The sequence below is a fragment of the Bufo gargarizans genome, chromosome 5 (genome assembly GCF_014858855.1).
Source record: "Bufo gargarizans isolate SCDJY-AF-19 chromosome 5, ASM1485885v1, whole genome shotgun sequence".
Classification (NCBI taxonomy): domain Eukaryota; kingdom Metazoa; phylum Chordata; class Amphibia; order Anura; family Bufonidae; genus Bufo; species Bufo gargarizans.
The window spans coordinates 342,704,346-342,726,859 of NC_058084.1; the positions used below are offsets into that span (position 1 = coordinate 342,704,346).

Genomic DNA, 22,514 nt, shown 5'->3' on the forward strand with positions numbered 1-22,514 from the left:
ATTTGCGGACCCATTCAAGTGAATGGGTCCGCATCCGTGATGCGGAATGCCCACGGAACGGCACCCGTGTATTTCGGATCCGCAAATGCGGTCCACAATACAGCAACGGGGCGCATACGTTCGTGTGCAAGAGGCCTAAGATTGACATTTATCAAAACTGGTGCTAAGGAATGCTGGTTTAGTTGCCCATAGCAAGCAATCAGATGGATTATTTCATTTTCAAAATGAGCTCTAAAAAATTAAAGATTTTCCTTAGCACCAGTTTTGATAAATCCCCGTTCATATCTTTTGTGTTCATAATGGTGCAGGTGGGGATTTAGGGTTGCACATGGGATTTTGTTTGTCAGCCAACCTGGCATTGTTTTATCCTAAGCCCAATCTATGAACAGGATGTATGCCCTGTGGATGAATTTGGCACATTTGGCTCAATGCTCTCTTTATTCCTCCACATTTAATTAATATATAAAAAAAAAAAAAAAAAAAAGAACCTTTCATACATACCAACATTGTCACTGGTAAATCCGAGCCGCCATGCATTGAGACCTGCAGGGAATTCCAGTTTATGGATGAGCTTGCATAAACCCTGGCCATTTCCAGCTTGGGACAATCCAAACTTAAAGGTACAATCTCTGAAAATTAGGGACAGTCCCTGCAAATTTGACACTGGTGGCAACTATGATTTTATGTCCTCCCTTTAGAGATGAGCAAATTGATTTGTAAGAATCGGTTCACCTCATGAAGCACAGATCTGCAACTGCGACCAGGTGTCCCCGAAGCTAAGGGCGCTCCTCCTACCACTTAACTGACAGGGCCGGACTTCTCCGCCAGTCCTGACAATCTCTCACCTGTACCTGAGCTCCAAGTAGCAGCGCAAGCAGAGAGGTTCTGGTTCAGCTATTGGAGCAGCAACTGTACATGCGTCGCTGCACTTCCAGGTAGCAGCGCATGAACAGTCGCTGCTCCAGAAGGGGAAGGAGAGCCTCTGCACATGCGCCACTACTCAAAGCAGCGGCACAGGCGCCAGATTGTCAGGGCAAGCCGAGATATATGGCCCCTTCAGTCAAGAGGCAGATGAAACGTCTGCAAGTTAGTGAACATGAGGTGAACAGATCTTTACAAATCCATTTCTACTACCTTTGTCAGTTAGGAGTTTTATAATAAATGATAACTTTTTAATCTGCAGGTCATAAAATACTTAATACAGTAGACTGTACTAGGCCAAATGGGGGAAAACTCCCCACAGATGTTGCTGTAATGATGAGTGACTTTGCTGGAGGTGCATCAGGATTTCCAATGACATTCAGTGGCGGAAAGTTTACAGGTAAAATATAAACACTTTGGGAGGCATTTATCATTTGCTGTGTTTTTGGTGTCAGTTTTAAGTCTGTCTTTGGACAGACCAGAATAGGACATGTTCTATCTATAGCAGAACTGACATACGGATGTGGAAAACACATGGACGTCATTAGTGTTCTTTCCATATCCGTATGTCAGTTCTGCATAACATACAGTAGAACATGCCCTATTCTGGTCCTCAAAATGCAGACCTCAAGCCCAAAGAAGCAAAAAAATGCTGGTCGCACATGGACAGTATCTTTATTTAGCAGATCCACGACTTGCAGACTGCAAAACGGATACGGGTGTGTGCATGAGGTTTTAGATGCCAAAGAACGTCCACTTCTATGCCTGTCTATGACACTTACAGTCTCTCTGTATCTCTGTTGAAACCTGCTGATGACACTCTGTGACACTCTAAGCTCAGTAGCCACTTCCGTCTGCTGCTTGAAGCCTCGCAATGGCGAGGTACTGTTGATCAATTATTATGTGTCGTCTTGGTCTCATGATGTCAAATTGTGAACAGCATGATGAGGAGGACTGTTTAAATACCAATTCTAACACTACAGTATCTGCAGCAACCCATTGCTGAAGTCAAAAATATTTGAACAGAGACTAGCCAGGAATCTTCCAATTCAGCACAGCTGCAGGAGAGAGGCCAGCTGACCAACTCTAACAGATCAGCTGTTAGTTACATAGTAACTGCCCCTAATTAATAGGAGACAATGAAACAGCAGGAAAATTTCTGCTGATTGTAACATTTTGACAAGGATCAGATTGTGATGACTGGACAACTCAGTCAAATCACCTCTGGAATCAGTGGCATGCCAAGGGGAAGGAAGGGGAGGGGAGAGGTATATCCCCAGTGCCCACTCTTAGGGGGATGCAAGGAGCAATGAGTAATTCCATCAATATAGATGGAAGCGCCGGGGAACTGTGGTCCTTTCACCCACTGACCAGCTCCCAGCGCTCTGTCTCCCCTGCACTGAATGATGACGTGCTCCACCATTCAGCCCGCAGACACAGCTCACACTGCCAGCCTGTGTGGGAGGAGCCTGCAGCCCGGGCATCTGCCTCTGCTCCTCCCTCACAGTGCTGCAGAGCAATCTATGTCTGCAAATTACTATAGCAGTATATTAGCTAAATAACAATCTATATGTGTACTTTATGAATATTCTTAATATTGCTCTAACTTCGTCTTTTAGAATATTCGTAATATTGCTCTAACTTCGTCTTTTAGAATATTACAAATATTCTAAAAGACGAAGTTAGAGCAATATTAAGAATATACGTAAAAAGTTGAAATCGCAATTCGATTATTATAACTCTAATTAATCGGATTGCGATTTCAACTTAGCACTGCTATATTCCATATTAGGCTAGAATTAACGAATATGGAATATAGCAGTGTTAAGTTGAAATCGCAATGCGATTATTATAACTTGAATTAATCGAATTGCGATTTCAACGTAATCAAATCTGACAGTACATTCTAGTATATGGAGACGTTCCCATGGTGATGGGGAAGCTCCATGAGCACGGAAGTCGGCAGAAGCGGTAACGGGCACTGACTGGAGCAGCCAGGAAGCCAGGAATCCAAAGGACAGGTAAGAACAACTTTAGGGAAGTGGGAAAGAAAAAAATATAACAATAAAAAAAAAATATAAAAAAAAAATAAGATTCGATTTCGCGAATATATAGAACTATATTCAAAATATTTGCGAAATCTCGAAGTTGAGATATTCGAGAAAAAATTTGCAATTCAAATATTCGCGCTCGACACTAAACCTATATTCCACCACTTCAATTTACTATTGGAACTGCATAAGGGATCCACAGATAGAAGGTGAAATGTCATTTCAGGTACACACATTGCACTTGTTATAAAATCGCAATACACTCCTATATTATCCGGTGAATTCAGGTGGCACTGTGCCTAGAGTCTCTCTTTAAGTTTCCATTTTGCCAATATATAAGCAAGATCTTTATCGGTATTTGACTTACCGTATAGTCCAGATGTCTCCCGATCGCTTGGTGCGGAGCTCAGAGTGTTTGCCGGCGTGTCTCGTCGCTCTCCTCAAACCAAGCAAGTGCAAATCTCGCGGGAGTAGCTCAAAAGATCGCGGGAGCTGACACACTCTATACCGCGAATGTCTTTGAATCCTAGAATCGGAAACAGGTATATTTGTTCCTTTTCCTTTTTCTTCAAGATTCTTTCTGTATGGCCATACAGTTTTCAGGAGGACTTTTGTTGCGGGTACGTCCACTTGTTACACCAAAAGCCAAATACCGATAAAGATCTTGCTTATATATTGTCAAAAAGGAAACTTAAAGAGAGACTCTAGGCACAGTGCCACCTGAATTCACCGGATAATATAGGAGTGTATTGTGATTTTATAACAAGTGCAACGTGTGTACCTGAAGTGACATTTCACCTTCTATCTGTGGATCCCTTATGCAGTTTCAATAGTAAATTGAAGTGGTGGAATATAGGTTGCGCTAATATAATCAGGGGTCAAGTCCTGGGAAAAAAAGTGTGGGAACTCACCCAAGATCCACTGCAACCCCCCCCCCCCCTCCAAAAAATAAAAAAGCACAGAAAATCTAGCATGCTGTAATTTGTGTCGCTGCGGACTAAAAAATAAATTAAAAAAATAGCACTTTTAGAAAAGTTTGTCCTGGGATTCGATCTCATGACCTCTACACAGCAGAAGCAAGGCATATGCCCTCACAGCTATGAAAGCTGTCTAGCTTGCTTCTTAAAAAAAATATATATAAGACTTCTACTGTAGGTAACTTTGCCCACTGTGTATGGATGTAGCAGAGCTGGGTGTGTTGGGGCAGCTGTCAAGTGTATGGTTGTACACTAGGTATCAGTACACAAGGTATCAGTAGAAGTATCAGAAAAAGAAAAAAAAACACTTTTAGTTTGTCCTGGGATTCGAACTCATGACCTCTACACATTACAGGCAAGGCATTTACCCTCACAGCCATAAAAGCTGTTGAGGTAGTTGCTTAAAAAAAAAAAACTAAGACTTCTACTTATACCTAGTGTACTGATACCTAGTGTACAACCATACACATGACAGCTGCCCCAACACACCCAGCCCTGCTACATCCATACACAGTGGGCAGCTGTCATGTGTATGGTTGTACACTTGGTATCAGTAAACTAGGTATCAGTAGAAGTCTTATAAAAAAAAAAAAACACTTTTAGAAAAGTTTGTCCTGGGATTCGAACTCATGACCTCTACACATCAGAGGCAAGGCATTTACCCTCACAGCCATAAAAGCTGTCAAGATAGCTGTTTAAAAAAAAAAAAATAAGACTTCTACTTATACCTAGTGTACTGATACCTAGTGTACAACCATACACATGACAGCTGCCCCAACACACCCAGCTCTGCTACATCCATACACAGTGGGCAGCTGTCATGTGTATGGTTGTACACTAGATATCAGTACACTAGGTATAATTAGAAGTCTTATATATTTTTTTTTATTTTTTTTTTAAAGCATTTACCTAGACGGCTTTCATGGCTGTGAGGGTAAATGCCTTTCTCTGATGTGTAGAGGTCGTGAGTTCGAATCCCAGGACAAACTTTTCTAAAAGACATTCTAAATGATCTCGTAGTGAAGGAGATGATGTCATTAGGGGGCGGGGCGCCATGAGAGGAGTCGCAGGCAGCGGCACCGCACAGACAGCTTCCTCTCAACTGAAGCCGCCCCTCCTCCCTTAACCTGCCCTGCACAGTGCGCTCCGTCTCCCCCTGTGAATCTGATTCAGCCGTGTTCTCCTGGCTTGAGGCTGAAAGGGAACGGCGTTCCTGCCATGAAAAAAGTGCAGGAACGCCGTTCCCATGCGTTCCCCCTCCACTCGACCCCTGAATATAATCATTTGAACAGCAAACCTTTTATGTACTATACTATATGCTACTTTATGCTATATTGATTGTTTTATTGTTTTAGAAATTTTATGGGTATATGTATAGTTATTGTTAAATACATTTTCTGCATACTTCAATTTGAGACTAAATGCATGAGTGCTCGCTCATTCTTATATTTTTATATTTATTACCAACGTAATTACTACTACGAAGGGGGCACAGAGGGTATTACTACTGTGAAGGGGGCACAGAGGACATTATTACTATGAAGAGGGCACAATGGGTATTATTACTATGAAGGGGGCACAATGGGCATTACTACTATGAAGGGGCACAATGGGCAAAAGTACTGTGAAGGAGGCACAGATGGAATTACTACTATTAAGAGGGCACAATGGGCATTAGTACTGTGAAGCGGGCACAGAGAGCATTACTATTATTAAGGGGACACAATGGGCATTATTAATTTGAAGGGATACAATGGACATTATTATTATGAAGGGGGCACAATGGGCATTACTACAATGAAGGCGCTCAATGGGCATTACTACTGTAAAAGGGTCACAATGGGCATTACTAATGAGAATGGTCACAGAGAGGGCATTACTACTGTGAATTGGGCACAGAGAGGGCATTACTCTTGTGAAGGGGCACTGATGGCATTACTCTTGTAAAGGGGGCACAGAATGCATTACTACTGTGAAGGGGGCACAGAGGGCATTATTACTACTGTGAAGGGGGCACAGAGGGCATAATTACTCTGAAGGGGCACAGAGAGGGCATAGCTCCTGTGAAGGGGGACAAACGGCATTACCACTGTAAACGGGGCACAGATAGGGCATTAATACTGTGAAAGGGGCACAGAGAGGGCATAACTGCTGTGGATGGGGCACAATGAAGGGGTAAGTACTTTAAGGGGGCACAATGTGGACATAACTACTGTTAAGGTTGTACAGTGAGGGTAATGCTACTGTGAGGTTGCATCATTTTTTTAAGTATTGGGTGGGGGGTGCCAGAGAAAGGACCCGCCCCTGGTGCCAAATATCTTAGGCACGTCACTGTCTGGAATAGCAGGTCTTGTGGCTCTTGCAGTGGCGTCGCTAGGGGGGGGGCCAGAGGGGTCCACGCCCCCCCCCCCTCTACATCATGCTGTGCCCCCCCATGTACCCCTTCAACTAAAATGCCCCCCCCCAAGTGAGCCGCCACAGTCGGGCACAGGGAGATGAGCGCTTCCATTGCACTCACCTCCATAGTAATCTGCCTAAGCCATACAGCGTGGGACACAGGCCGGAAGAGGCCTGCATCGCATCGCTGACACTAAGGTAAGTATTAGTGTTTTGTTTGTTCTTTTGTTTTTTTACAATAGTGTTACTGGGACATTGGGGGGCTTATTACAATACTGGCACATGATGGGGGGACTTAATACTGGCACATGATGGGGGGAACTTAATACTGGCACATAATGGGGGGCTTAATACTGGCACATGATGGGGGGCTTATTACTGGCACGTAATGGGGGGCTTATTACTGGCACGTAATGAGGGGGGCTTATTACTGGCACGTAATGGGGGGGCTTATTCCTGGCACGTAATGGGGGGCTTATTACTGGCACGTAATGGGAAGGCTTATTACTGGCACGTAATGGGGGGCTTATTACTGGCACGTAATGGGGGGCTTATTACTGGCACGTAATGGGGGGCTTATTACTGGCACGTAATGGGGGGCTTATTACTGGCACGTAATGGGGGGCTTATTACTGGCACGTAATGGGGGCTTACTACTGGCACGTAATGGGGGGCTTATTACTGGCACGTAATGGGGGGGCTTATTACTGGCACGTAATGGGGGGCTTATTACTGGCACATAATGGGGGCTTATTACTGGCGCGTAATGGGGGGCTTATTACTGGCACGTAATGGGGGGCTTATTACTGGCACGTGATGGGGGCTTATTACTGGCACGTGATGGGGGCTTATTACTGGCACGTGATGGGGGGCTTATTACTGGCACGTGATGGGGGGCTTATTACTGGCACGTGATGGGGGGCTTATTACTGGCACGTGATGGGGGATTATTACTGGTACATGATGGGGCTTATTACTGGCACATTGGGGGGCTCTTGTTACTGGCACGTCATGGGGGCACTTATTACTGGCATTGGCACTTATTGAGGGCACTTATTACTGGCACATTATTGGTGGGCACTATAGGGGCATCTACTGAGGCCACAAAAAAGGGGTGTTTTATATGGGGGGCTCTGTACAGTAGCATTTTATACTGGGACACATTATGGTGGGTACTATGGGGAAGGGGGGAGAGGCGTACTATGGACTCATCTACGGGGGCACTAAGAAGGGGTATTTTATACTTGCAAATTATGGGGGACACTGAGGGGATCTACTGGGGCATTTTATACTGGTACATTATGGGGGGCACTAGGAGGAAGGGGGAGAGGAGCACTATGGGGGCATTTACTGGGGGCACTATATAGGGGTATTTTATACTGGCACATTATGGGGGACATTAGCTCAACTGGGGGCATAAGGGGGTATTTTTTGCATTGTCACATTATAAGGAGAATTATTTCTACTGGGGGGGCATTATGGTGGGCTTTATTACTCCCCCATGGTATGACCCCCTAGTAGCAGCACCAGCCTCTCCCTGCTCTGGTATCCCTCTGCCCATTCTCCAAATCCTTATTATGAAATCTTTCTAATTAGGATAAAACACATCATCTGCTCCGCCGAGCCCCCGGCCAAGTGTTGTCTGAGATCCCCAAGGGCCAAGCCAAGTAATTGTAAGTGTTCATGTGAAATATGTTTATGTTATAGACATATAGCATACACTGTGCCACACAATATACAGCATACCTCTACACTGTGCCACACAATATACAGTATACCTCTACACTGTGCACACAATATACAATATACCGCTACACTGTGCCACACAATATGCAGTATACCGCTACACTGTGCCACACAATATACAGTATACCACTACACTGTGCCACACAATATACAGTATACCACTACACTGTGCCCCACAATATACAGTATACCTCTACACTGTGCCACACAATATACAGTATACCACTACACTGTGCCACACAATATAAAGTATACCTCTATACTGTGCCCCACAATGTACAGTATACCTCTACACTGTGCAACACAATATACCTCTACACTGTGCCACACAATATACAGTATACCTCTACACTGTGCCACACAATATACAGTATACTTCTACACTGTGTAGTCTGTTCTATAAGCACCCTTGTTCTGTGGCGACGGATAGAAAATAATCTGGAAGTGCCCCTCCCGAGACCAGGCTCTGATTCGCCACTGGTCATGGACCTCTCCCAGGAGTGTACATTTCTTCTAAACTGTAATCTGTATGCTCTGACTTACAGAAATCAGAACTCGCTCGATAACAACTAACAGGCAGTACCTGTAGGCTGTAGCCTGGCCCTTTTACCGAAGCTAGCCGAGTGGTGTAATGTTAAGGTACTAGTAGAGATGAGCGGCCGCTGAATCCTGATTTAAAATTAAAGTTACTGCAGGATATGGATTACAGTTTAGAAATGTCAAATGTACACTCCTGTGAGAGCGGGGAGGGAGATCTGTGGATGACACTGTTATAGGGAGGGGGATCTGTGGATGACACTGTTATAGGTAGGGGCATCTGTGGATGACACTGTTATAGGGAGGGGCATCTGTGGATGACACTGTTATAGGGAGGGGCATCTGTGGATGACACTGTTATAGGGAGGGGGATCTGTGGATGACACGGTTATAGGGAGGGGGATCTGTGGATGAAACTGTTATGGAGGGGAAAATGGGGATGACACTGTCATGGGGTGGATCTGTGGATGACACATATAGCATAATATGCTATATACGGTATGTGGCATCCACAGATTACCCCCATAGCAGTGTCATCCACAGATCCCCCTCTCTCTAAAAGTGTCATCCACAGACAGCAGGACTTTTCTTCCCTGTTGCGGTTTTAGGTATTGGGTAAAGTATCGCAGCATTTCTAAGCGTACTTGTGTAAATGTATCGTTGTTATAGCTGCCCCCCTACTTTTGTCCTGGCCCCCAGTGTGCCCCCCCCAAAATTTGAAAGCTAGCGAAGCCACTGGGCTCTTGTACCTTCACAAATTGTTCAAGGAAGGACAACTGGTGAACTGACAACAGGGTCATGGTGTTGCAAGTGGATAGCCTGTTGATCCACCCCAAAGGACAGCTCGTTTAGCGTAAATAGTGGAACGCATTAATACAGCAACGTGTCAGAAAACAGCACATTGCAGATGGCTGTATAGCTGCAGACCAGTCGAAGAGTCCATGCTGACTCCATTGCCAAAAAAACCTACAATGGAGGCAGACCATGCAATTTCTATGGGGCCCTGGGATGGGGGCCCAGCACAGAACTCCTTTTTCGAATGTGAAATCATTGCATTTTCATGCAGCCACCACTAGGGGGAGCTCAGTGCAAACAGAATATTTCAGGTTTAATTTTAGTCAATTGTAACTCTGTAAATTACTATAGTGGTGTCTCACAGGGTGAAGTAATTGAGGGTATATACGTGTCTCCCAGGTTCTTAGCATATGCTGAAGAAAGTTGTTTAGGAAAGGGTTAAGAAAAACCTAAGCCTGGGTCCTGATGAGCTGCACCTGGGGAGTTGCTAGAAAACTGGGCTGTCAACACACTTGCTCAGAACTCCCTAGGAGTGAGAGAAGCCACATCTCACTGAGGGACCCTGAAGGTCCAGAGCCTGCAAACTGCAAGTATCACAGGTTGCTGTACAGACAGCGTGCTTATTTTGCGTGGACTGAGGTTAGCTCATCCACGTCCTAGAGAGGGACCTATTGTTTAGTTAGAGCCTGGATAAGGCTAGGTGTTCCGTTTATGTTTTGTGTTTTAAATGCAACCTGTGAAATAAAGCTGGCAGGATGCCAGTGGAAATGCACTTCTGTCTCCTGAGGTTTCCTTCAGCAAAATATTCTGACTAATCCCCCTACCTTTTCACCGCTGGAAGGGTGAGCTAAATAACTGACTGTCACACTATGCATTGACCTCCTTTTAGTGGTGACTGCAAGCTAAGAGATGGGAAGCACCATGAATACATTGAGAAATATGATGTCAGAAGGAGGGCCATATTTATGAAGCACCTGTTCCACTTTACCGGCACAGAAGTCGGATATTGTGGGTAAATCAAGGGTGACTTGTTTATTTTAATTTTTGCTATTTTTGTCTGCTTAAAAACAAATTCCTCAGAAATCTGGGATGTTATATTTTGCATTCTTCATTGCCTGAGCGCGATTTATGCATTTGCACTGGAAAACTGGGTGGGGGGCTCATACTTACAATGGTTTTGTTATGGGGCCCTATAAGATCTGTGTGTGCTTCATGAGCGTCAAAAATACTGTCATTAAGGTCCCTTTCTACAGGACGATATTACAGCAGATAGCCAGGAAGCGTTCCTTCTCAACAATCTGCTAATGGCTGGTGGAGCAGATCGCTACATATATGGGAAGGGGCGATAGCTAATGCCATCACTCTTCTGCATACTGACTTGCACGATCTGCTGCCGGTAAACAATCGTTTTTGTGTGCGCAGAAACAATCACATTACTCTATGAATCAGCATTTAGCTTGTACATCGATTAATCTGCGGCACATTTACACTGCCCGATTGTTGCTAACGAGCGTTCATAGTAATCTGTACAATTATCGGCCCGTGTAAAGGGTCCTTTAGGCTACATTCACACGTCAGTATTTTTCTATAATCCGAATTTCGGTCCGTTTTTTTGCGGATCCGTTGTTCCTGAAAATGTTTCCGTATGTCATCCGTTTTTTGCGGATCCGCAAAAAATGGAAACATGTATACATTTCAATAATCAAATAAAGTTGTTTGGATTTCTTTGAAAAAAAAATTAAAAAAATAAAATAAAATAAAAATTTGCTTGTGTTTCCAGGAACGGATTCCGCAAAAAACGGAAGACATACGGAATGACATCTGAATGTCTTCAGTTTTTTGCGGAACCATTGACTTTGCATTGTACCAGGATCCGATTTTTCAGGAACATAATAGGACATGTTTTATATTTAAACGGACATGCGGAACGGAACAACGGAAACAGACAGCACACATTGTGCTGTCCGATTTTTTTTATTTTTTTTATTTTTTTGTTTCTTTGTTTTTTTCCAGGACCCATTGAAAATGAAAAACGGAACAGATCAGGAAAGAAAAAACGGACGTGTGAATGGACTTTTAGAGTGATGAAAGGCGGTGGCCTCATCTTTCAAAACAATAGCTCCTTGATATAGGGTGAGACAAGTTGACTATGCAGGAACCTGGCCATGTCTATCAATAAGGAGAGAGTGGGGCTGGCAGAGTAAGCTGGAGGAACAAGGGTGCGCAGAGTGACTTGGGCCAACTCTCAGTGCACTTAACTGCTCATTTACAGTTCCTCTGACCATTCCTGAACAATTTTTGCAGTGTTGCAGGGTTTATTATGTTGTTGAAAGAGGCCATTGCCATTAGGGTATGTATGATGGTATGTACTTGGTCTGCAACAATGCTTAGGTACTGTAGGTTGTACATTTCAAAATGAAGGGAAGGATCCAAAGTTTACCAGCAGAATAAAATATGCTTATTGCGCAGATATGCAATTTATGCATCCACATTTTTTTTCTATCCTATAAACTAGTGACTCATAACCTGTGGTAAGCAACATCCAAAGGGCTGCAGGTTGAGAGGGTACGCAGGAGAGCCATCCACAAGACGGGGTTACTGAGACGGGGCCTGGGAGTTATGTCCACCTGCCCCACCATTTACTCTGATAGGCCACAGGCACTAGGCTTAAAGCCTATCAAAATTTCTTGCAGGTTCAAAGGGTTACTGTAATCAGAAAAATGGTTATTAACCTGGCTGACATTAGCGATGTGCTAATGTCAGCTGAACATAACTATATTAGTCCCATGTCACTATGTGCCGTCGTTATTTAGAAAAACAAACTTTTAAAATGTGCAAATGAGCCTCTAGGGGCGGGGGGGGGGGGGGGGGGGGGCGTGGTACCTGCTCTTAGAGGCTCCGTTGGCTCACCTCTTTCCAGGCCCTTCTGCACTTGATTGACATGGCCAGGTCAGCGTTGGCCATCCCATTCAGTATTTGCCGCTGGCGCAGTGAGGGAAGGACGCTCGCAGACTGCCGGCATCGTCACTGCAACGTATTCAGCGCAAGCGCAGTGAGGAAGCCGGCAGCCAGCGAGCATCCTTCACTCATTGCGCCTGCGCCGAATATTGAACGGGACGGCGCAGGCACGAGATTTTCCCGGCAGACAGGAGACCAACGCTGGCCTGGCCCTGTCAATCAAGTGTAGAAGGGCGTGGAAAGAGGTAAGCCAACAGAGCCTCTAAGAGCAGGTAAAATGCCCCCCCCCCCCCGCCCCTAGGGCAGTGTTTCCCAACCAGTGTGCCTCCAGCTGTTGCAAAACTACAACTCCCAGCATGCCCAGACAGCCAAAGGCTGTCTGGGCATGCTGGGAGTTGTAGTTTTGCAACAGCTGGAGGCACACTGGTTGGGAAACACTGCCCTAGAGGCTCATTTGAATATTATAAAAGTTAGTTTTTCTAAATAACAGCGGCACATAGTCACATAGGACTAATATAGTTATGTTCAGCTGACATTAGCACATCGCTAATGTCAGCCAGGTTAATACCCACTTTTCTAATGACAGAAACCCTTTAAAGGGATTGTGCAGGCAGTATCTATTGATGACCTATCCTCAGGAGCATAGCCTCCAGCATCACCATTACCACCTCATGCCACTGTACCATTATGCTGCTCTGCCTGTGTATTAGAGGTTTCTCTAAGTGACATCAATGTATAAAATAAGTGACATCAATGTGTAAAATTAAAAGGGTTTTCCGAGACTTATACTGATGACCTAGCCTTCTCTCAGCTTGCCAAGAACAGCGCCATACATTGTACAGCATCTGCGCTTGGTATTGCAGTTTCAGCTCCATTAACTCCAATGGAATTGAGCTGCACCTAGGCCACATAACTGAACACAAGGTCACGTGGCCTAGGCTAAGCTGCGAGAAGACTGCAGTGTCTTCTCAAATAGCTGATCGTCAGGGGTCCTGGGTGTCAGACTCTCATTGATTAGAAACTGATCACCTTTCCAGAGGATAGGTCATCAGTATAAAAATCTAAGAAAAACTCTCTAAATTTAATAGCTGCATAATTACATTACCTCGAGAATGATGATACAATAAGAATAATACAGTACATTCCAATACATTAAATAAATGAATATCAAGTTGTGATTTTTGTCTACAGAGGAATGGAAGTCACAGTTCATCAAAGCAGAAAGAAAGAAACTGCTAAACTACAAAACTCAGCTGGTAAAGGATTTGAACCCTCGTATCTTCTGCCCATTTGCTGGTTACTTTGTTGAGGCCCACCCATCAGATAAGTATGTTTAAAGGGATATTAAAAGCTGCCTTACACATAAAAAAATGAATAGACAAACTCATTCTTAGATCATTACTCAGGTATATGTATGATAATATTAGTTTGCTAAATGCACCAGAATTCTGGTTTAATTTGCTCCAGAGAGCTGGTGTACATGCGTTGTATCACATTTATTAGGTGTTTTAGAGACATTACACATCTCACTTGGCAAGGGACATGACTAAGTAAAAAAGGGATTGTAACCTAGTAGGAAATGAGGCACAACTTAAGATGCACCAATGTGCCCCAAAATTGTGCAAAATGTTGCGAAGTAAGCCAAACAATAGTATGTGGTGTACACTTGTGTGTTGGTAAGAAAGAGTGATTATAAGTCCTATTCTGAGGATAGGTCATCAATATCATGAAGACGAACAACCCTTTAAAAGGGATGAAATTGAATCAGCCCCACGATTAGAAATATATATGTATACAGTTAGTGTTATAATCTCATTGCACTGAGCTCCCTCTAGTGGCAGCTAGTAACATAGTAACATAGTTTATAAGGCCGAAAAAAGACATCTGTCCATCCAGTTCAGCCTGTTATCCTGCAGAGGAAGGCCAAAAAAAAAATGTGAGGTAGAAGCCAATTAAGGTGAAAAAAAAAAAAATCCTTCCCGACTCCAATCAGGCAATCAGAATAACTCCCTGGATCAACGACCCCTCTCTAGTAGCTATAACCTGTAATATTATTACACTCTAGAAATACATCCAGGCCCCTCTTGAACTCTTTAACTGAATTCACCATCAGCACCTCCTCAGGCAGAGAGTTCCATAGTCTCACTGCTCTTACCGTAAAGAATTCTCTTCTATGTTTGTGTACAAACCTTCTTTCCTCCAGACGCAGAGGATGATGGGAGAGATCTCTGTACTGATCCCTGATATATTTATACATAGTTATTACATCTCACCTCAGTCGCCTTTTTTTCTAAAGTGAATAACCCTAATTTTGATAATCTTTCAGGGTACTGTCTTCCCCCTATTCCAGTTATTACTTTAGTTGCCCTCCTCTGAACCCTCTCCAGCTCTGCTATGTCTGCCTTGTTCACAGGAGCCCAAAACTGTACACAGTACTCCATGTGTTGTCTGACTAGTGATTTGCAAAGTGGCAGGACTATGTTCTCATCACAGGCATCTATGCCCCTTTTAATGCAACCCATTATCTTATTGGCCTTGGCAGCAGCTGCCTGACACTGGTTTCTACAGCTTAGTTTGCTGTTCACTAAGAATCCTATGTCCTTTTCCATGTCAGTGTTATCCAGTGTTTTACCATATAGTATGTACAGGTGACTTGCGTTTTCCTTCCCATGTGCATAACCTTACATTTTTCAGTGTTAAGCCTTATCTGCCACTTATCTGCCCAAGCCTCCAATCTATCCAGATCCCTCTGTAGCAGTATACTGTCCTCTTCCGTGTTAATTACTTTACACAGTTTATTGTAATCTGCAAAAATTGATATTTCACTGTGAAAGCCTTCTACAAGATCATTAATAAGTATATTGAAGAGAATAGGTCCCAATACTGACCATTGAGGTACTCCACTAGTGACAGTGACCCTTCTGAGTGTGTACCATTAATAACCACCCTCTGTTTTCAATTAGTGAGCCACATACAGATATTTTCTCCCAGTCAAAGCATTCTCATTTTATATACTAACCTTTCATGAGGTACAGTGTCAAATGCTTTGGAGAAGTCCAGATATAAGACATCCATTGATTCGCCGTTGTCAAGTCTAGAACTTACCTCCTCATAGAAACTGATTAAATTAGTTTTACATGAACGATCCCTCATGAAGCCATGCTGATATGGTGTTATTTTCATTGAGGTACTCCAAGATAGCATCTCTTAGAAAACCTTCAAACAGTTTATCCACGACGGATGTTAATCTTACTGGCCTATAGTTTCCGTGCTCTGTTTTTGGACCCTTTTTGAATATTGGCAACATATTTGCTATGCGCCAATCCTGTGGAACACTCCCTGTCAGTATAGAGTCCTTAAATATCAGAAATAAGGGTCTGGCAAGGACATTACTTAATTCTCTTAGGATACAGGGGTGTATGCCATCTGGTCTGAGTGATTTGTCCTTTTTTAATCTTTTTAAGATGCCGCTATAACTTCTTCCTCGGTCAGAGAGGGCACCTTTGATGGGGAATTTACTTTTACATTCTGCATTTCATCTGACAGTTTATTTTTCTCAGTGAATATAGTAGAGAAAAAAATATTTAATAGCTTTGCTTTCTCCTCATCGCTCTCTGCAACTCCCCCCTCATTACTCTGTAGAGGGCCGAAACCTTCAAATTTATACTTTTTACCATTTTTATATAAATGTAGAACATTTTAGGGTTAGTTTTGCTCTCTTTGGAAATTAATCTCTCGGTCTCTAATTTGGCTGCTTTTTTTTTTTTTTTTTTTTTCATATTCAATTTTTTTCCCTATAGTTTTACAATGCTTCCTCGCTACCCTCCTATTTTAGTGATTTAAATTGCTTTCTATCTGTCATTTATTGCTTTCTTTACAGTTCTATTTATCCACATTGTTTTTTTCTTGTTCCTTAACTTTTTATTCTCATAAGGTATGTACCTCTCACAATTAGATTTTAGGATGCTTTTAAAAATATCCCATTTTGTGGCTGTATTTTTATTTTTGAGGACTTTGTACCATTTAGTTAGGCTTATGGCCCCTCTTAGTTGGCTAAATTTAGCTTTTTTTGAAGTTTGGTATTTTTGTTCCTCCCTGAAGAAACACTCTTTTGAATGACAATTGGAAGGTTTTTACTTTATGGTCGCTATTTCCCAGGTGTCCCCCAACCTGCACATCTTTTGTTCTATCAGGTCTATTGGTTAATACTAAGTCCAGTATGGATGTCCCTCTAGTCAGGCCCTGAACCAGTTGGGAAAGGTAATTGTCTTTGGTTATTGCCAAGAACCTGTTTCTTTTATGAGATATACAGGTTTCAGTTTCCCAGTCTATATCTGGGTAGTTGAAGTCCCCCAAAATAACGACCTCATTATGATCTGCCGCCTCGTCTATCTCATTTAGTAGCAGATTTTCTGTGGACTCTGGTATATTAGGTGGTTTATAATAAACTCCTATTAGTATTTTATTAGTGTTTTTGCCTCCATGTATTTTTACCCAGTGACTTCACATGTTCATGTCCCTCACTTATATCTTCTCGGACTGTGGGTTTTAGACAGGACTTTACATAAAGGCAGACCGATCCCCGTCTCCAGTTTTTGTAATTCTTTCTAAACGGACTGTAACCCTGTATGTTAACCGCCCAGTCATAGCTATCATACAGCCATGTCTCAGTTATTCCCACTATGTCATAGTCCTCCTCACACATCACTAATTCCAGTTCACCAGTTTTATTAGTCAGGCTTCTGGCATTAGTATACATACAATTAAGAAGTTTATGTATATTTTTTACCTTACACCTTTTCTTCTGAACTGTTCTAATCCCTCCTTCCATTCCTCCCCCAGTCCTATTACCTTGCCCCCGGTCTCTATCTGAGCTGTATGTTATGATTATGTTCTCAGTTATATTGATTTTTAAGAAAGTTCCCACAGCCTGCCTGCTGAAACTGTCTCCATCTTCCAGTCCTCATACTGTTTACAAAGTCACATGCACCACTCCAGCCAATGACTAGATTCAACAGTGATGCGCTGCTTGAGGCTACATCACCGCTGAAGCCAGTCATTGGCTGGAGCGTTACATCTGACTATGACTATGCACCACCGGATGTAAACAGTGTAGAAGGACCAGAAGATGGAGACAGCCACAGCAGAGGCAATGAAAAGACCAGAGCAGTGTGGAGTAGGTAAGTATGAATCTTCTGTTTCAGCAGGCAGGCTGCAGGCACTTGTGAAAAGATCATTATTACCAGACATCCCCTTTAAATGTGTTTGAGATATGCTAAACTTCACATAGTCTCAGGTTTTATCCTCTTAAGATATTGTCTAAGTTTGTCTTTCCATCTAATATGCTATTCCTTTTTTGTGGGCTTCTAGTTATGGCTATTAAATTATTCAAGCTGTTAAACCTCAAGAAATCGAAGACCTAGTCAGTTAACCTATGATTTGAACCGCCAACAAAACAGGTTTAATTTCTTAATATATCAAATTTCATTAGAACTCCTTTAGATTACTCCAAACAGAAATGGTGACCTGGTCACAACATTTTCCTACTTTATCTACTAAAAGAATGGTGGACGCCTTATACAGTATAGGAAAAATTGGGATATGGTCATAAAAACAGCACACAAAGCCTACATTTCCCCATTGTGTAATTACCTTATTGGATAAACCACCGCTTCTTGCCTGAGATGTGCTAATGTAGATACTGATTTTTTTTTTTTTTTTTTTTTCCACTGTTTTGGGAGTTGCTCACAAATCCAATTTTCTTTAAACAGGTGGAGGTGGAATCATTTGCTAAGGCTCACTTGTTAAATTTTGTCCCTTTAAACCCAGCGTGGGTGATTTTTGGTAATGTTGATTATGCTATGCTTCCCAGTACCAAAGAAGTAAAAAAAAATTGAAGCACATAATGTATTCTGCAAGAGTAGCTTTCTCCTAATCCACCTACCCTTAGATTATTCCTTCAAAGGGTATCCTTTATATTTTGGTCTGGTTTGGGTAAATGGGGTGCTTCAATAAGAAGCTAAGGGATTAAAGCCTTTTTACTCTATGGAAGTCATTTATGCAGATCTTGCCACCTAGAATTCCACAGAAATTACGAAAGAACTCCTTTCAATATATCACATGGTATCTACAGCAATCCACTTCGTCTGGATCATTATTGATTGCTTAATCGATAACTATGTAAATTAAGGTTCAGCGCCTTGTGCTTCTCATTGGTAGCTTGGGAGATGCTGTCTTCATCTTCCAGTCCCCACACTGTTTACACGGTAACATGCACCACTCCAGCCAATGACTAACTTCAACAGTGACATGCTCCTTGAGGCCACATCACCACTGAAGTCAGTCAATGGCTGGCTTCACAACTTTTTCCCCCTGTTTTCACCTGGTTTCTTCAACTAATGTTCCCCTTTGCCTTTTCATCCCAATGATTCATTTAAAATACTCATTGGGGACTTGCTTATTTCTATGTAGGTCTTATTTTTCTCACCAAACAGAATATATGGAACCAATTTGTTGTTCTTTTAACATGTTTCAACCGAACTTATTTATCTTATGTAAATGTATAAAATGTCACATTGACACAATTTTTTTATGCCTTAGAAAAAGTAAATCAAAACTACAGCTTTTTGTTTATCCTGCCTCCTAAAAAAAATCTCAGTAAAAAGTGGTCAAAAAGTCATATGTACTGATGATATCAGTGAAAACTACTTTTCAAATTTTTTAGTATTTTATCAAACATATGACATTTTGAAAAATACAATACAGTAGGCCATAATGAGGCTCAGACATGTATACAAGATCTAAAAGGCAACATACATGTACAATTATAAGGCCAACAGTGTAGGCAAGATATTCAGAAATCAGAACTTAAATTCTTTTACAGTCTCAAGGATGAATGCCTGTGACCACAGAGACGTTGCTAGAGCAAGCCTACTGACAAAAGAATAGTGAGGAGGTTAAACAGAGGGAAGTGAGGGAAGGCGAGGAAAGAAAGGGGGGGGGGAGCAGTAAGCTAACATTATAAGTCATAGGGTGTAGAGCTACAGAACCTGAACCGGACAGACCCCGAGGGAGGCTGTGAAGAGGGAGCCTGAGACTGGACAGAAGGGAGAAAGAAGTGGGCTGGCGCAGCTATCTGAAAGTATAATACCCAAACAATTGAACTAAGGCTCCAGCTCATAATAATAAAAAATCTTTATTAAATAAACACAATGACATCATAATATAAAAACAGCAGTAAACAGGCATGTTTTAGTGAGGAAAGACCCGAGGGGGACTGGGGGATCGATTACACTTATGGGAGAGATATATAAGAAGGTAGAGTTCGCATTAGTTTCTTATCCCCGGAAGAAGCCGAAACTGCGTTGGGAGAAGGAGACTGAGGGATCGGCATGCTTATTTGGGGTATTTTTCTGAGCTTCTTTCAATTCCACATTGCTTATATATACCCCTATTGGATCCAATTGTCCAGGGTTACTTTTCCTTTTTTTCTAGCCTTGTTGTAGCGCTCTCCATTTTAGGTATGCCCATGTGTGTCAATCCCCCAGTCCCCCTCGGGTCTTTCCTCACTAAAACATGCCTGTTTACTGCTGTTTTTATATGATAATGTGATTGTGTTTATTTAATAAAGATTTTTTTTTCCTATTATGAGCTGGAGCCTTAGTTCAATTGTTTGGGTATAAATTTTTGCAAAGTATAGGCTCTCTACTTTATTACTACCCGGTGTTTATAATTGGTGGGTATCTGAAAGTCTATAAGCGGATGTAAACCCTTCCCTAAACCCATGACATGAAGTTCCTGTACTTTGCCCAGGGGAGCCAGGTCTTCTGAAATGAAGCGTGTGATCTAGTTTGCCAACTCACCAGCTCTTCCAGCAGAAATAAAGCATCGGTTTTGTCTAACCATTGACCTGGTGTCGGGGGGGGATTTGGATTTCCAGTGGGTAGGGACTAAAATTCTTGCAGCTGCTAAGAGGTGTCTCAGCAGAAACAGTTTATGTTTAGGAAGTTTCTCAGGGAAGAAATGTAGCAGGCAAATTTCTGGCCATAATGGGAGATTAAATTTTGTTACTTTATTAATCTGGGAAAGAATCGAGGTCCAGTATGAGACGATAAGTGGGCATATCCACTACATGTAGAAGTAAGTACCTTTCAGCTGGCCACAGTACCAGCAATGGAAATCGTAGGCAGGGTTGTATTTAAGCTTTTCGGGGGTGAGATGCCATCTAAATAAGATTTTGTATCCAGAATTTTGCATTCTTACACACCTTGAGGATTGCTTAGGGGCTAGGAACAGACTACTTAGTGCATCATCTGAAAATTCTGATCCTAGGTCTTCTTCCCAGGCTTTGATGAAAGGAAGTTTCTCTTCAGTGTGCGAGGCAAGCAATAATTCAATAAGGGACGAGACAACCTTAGTGGGAGTTTTAAACTGAGACAAGATGGTTTCGAATTTAGTTATCAGCCTTTGTGCATCGGGTCACTGAGAGATCCGTTTAATAGAAAAAATCACTTTGTTGTATGTCAAGGCAGTCAGAAACGGACTTCCGAGGAGTTCATTTAGAGTCATGATGGAGGGAAGAGCTCTGTCTGCGATTATAGAATCAATAGTGGAACTGTTATGTTTAATCTCTTTAGGGATGGTGCTAGGAATCAGTGTATATACTCATAAGCACTTCCTACTTTGCTCTTGCTATATATATATATATGCTGTGCACTGTGAATAGTAATGCCTTCTAGTGCAATGTTTTGTTTTTTTTCTAGTGTAATATTTTAGTTTAAATGTCAGTTCTTGTTCCCCTGTGCATGGCATCTAGGCTTGCTCCAAACAACATTTCATTGTATTGTACAGTGACAATAAAGGCATCTTATCTATCTTATCTTATTATGTTTAACATTAGGACCATAAATCAGGTCCTTCAACTGAAGAAGGGGGGGATGGATAAGGAGAGCACAAAGTACGAACTTCGTTAAGGCCTCTTTCACACTTGCGTTGTCCGGATCCGGCGTGTACTCCACTTGCCGGAATTACACGCCGGATCCGGAAAAACGCAAGTGTACTGAAAGCATTTGAAGACGGATCCGTCTTCAAAATGCTTTCAGTGTTACTATGGCACCCAGGACGCTATTAAAGTCCTGGTTTCCATAGTGGGAGCGGGGGAGTGGTATGCTTACAGTCCGCGCGGCTCCCGGGGCGCTCCAGAGTGACGTCAGAGCGCCCCATGCTCATGGATGACGTGCCATGCGATCACGTGATCCATGCACTTGGAGCGCCCCGGGAGCCGCACGGACGGTAAGTATGCTGCTCCCCCGCTCCCCGCTACACTTTATCATGGCTGCCAGGACTTTAGCATCCCGGCAGCCATGGTAACCACTCTAAAAAGCTAAACGTCGGATCCGGCAATGCGCCGAAACGACGTTTAGCTTAAGGCCGGATCCGGATCAATGCCTTTCAAAGGGCATTAATTCCGGATCCGGCCTTGCGGTAAGTCTTCAGGATTTTTGGCCGGAGCAAAAAGCGCAGCATGCTGCAGTATTTTCTCCGGCCAACAAACGTTCCGTTCTGGAACTGAAGACATCCTGATGCATCCTGAACGGATTTCAGCCCCGACGACGGAACTCTATGCCGGAAGACAATAACGCAGGTGTGAAAGAGCCTAGGCTCCAAATTCTGCTGGTTCCAAGGATGAAGCTATTATGAATTGTGCTGGCCAAAGAGGATGCCGGTTCAGCAAGCACAATGTGATGCAGTGGAAAACGCAGGATTTATTCCTCAATGGGGACCCAGAATTTATGAGGGGGCTTCCTAATCCAGTCTACTATCCTGTTCAAGTGTACGGCTTTCACAAATGTCTGTGGTGATGGGAGATCTATGCCACCGTTCTTTCGCGGAAGCTGCAAGGTAGTGTATTTGATTCTTGGTTTCCTAAGGTGCCATATATATTTGGAGAAGATCCGTTTTAGTTTAGTGTAAAAGATGTGAGGAATATGCACAGGCAGTGACCTCAATAAATAAGTAACCTTAGGCCATAAAAGACATTTGGCTATATTTTTACAACCAAACCATGAGACATATGGGGTAGGCCAGGAGGATAGTATCTTTGAAATCTCTTGCAGTAATGGCCAAAGTTATT

The 22,514-nt window shown here is 42.8% G+C and overlaps 1 protein-coding gene across 5 annotated transcripts in view; it reads left to right on the forward strand.

Annotated features, from left to right (window-relative positions):
- The window catches only part of LOC122938794 (cytidine monophosphate-N-acetylneuraminic acid hydroxylase-like), a 342,933-nt gene that overhangs the window by 217,283 nt on the left and 103,136 nt on the right, over positions 1–22,514 (forward strand). For all 5 annotated transcript variants that reach the window (XM_044294574.1, XM_044294572.1, XM_044294576.1 and 2 more), the window contains 2 exons: positions 1,184–1,321; positions 13,574–13,709. In XM_044294574.1, coding sequence (XP_044150509.1) covers positions 1,184–1,321; positions 13,574–13,709 — 274 coding nt within the window. The remainder of the gene's footprint in view (positions 1–1,183; positions 1,322–13,573; positions 13,710–22,514) is intronic.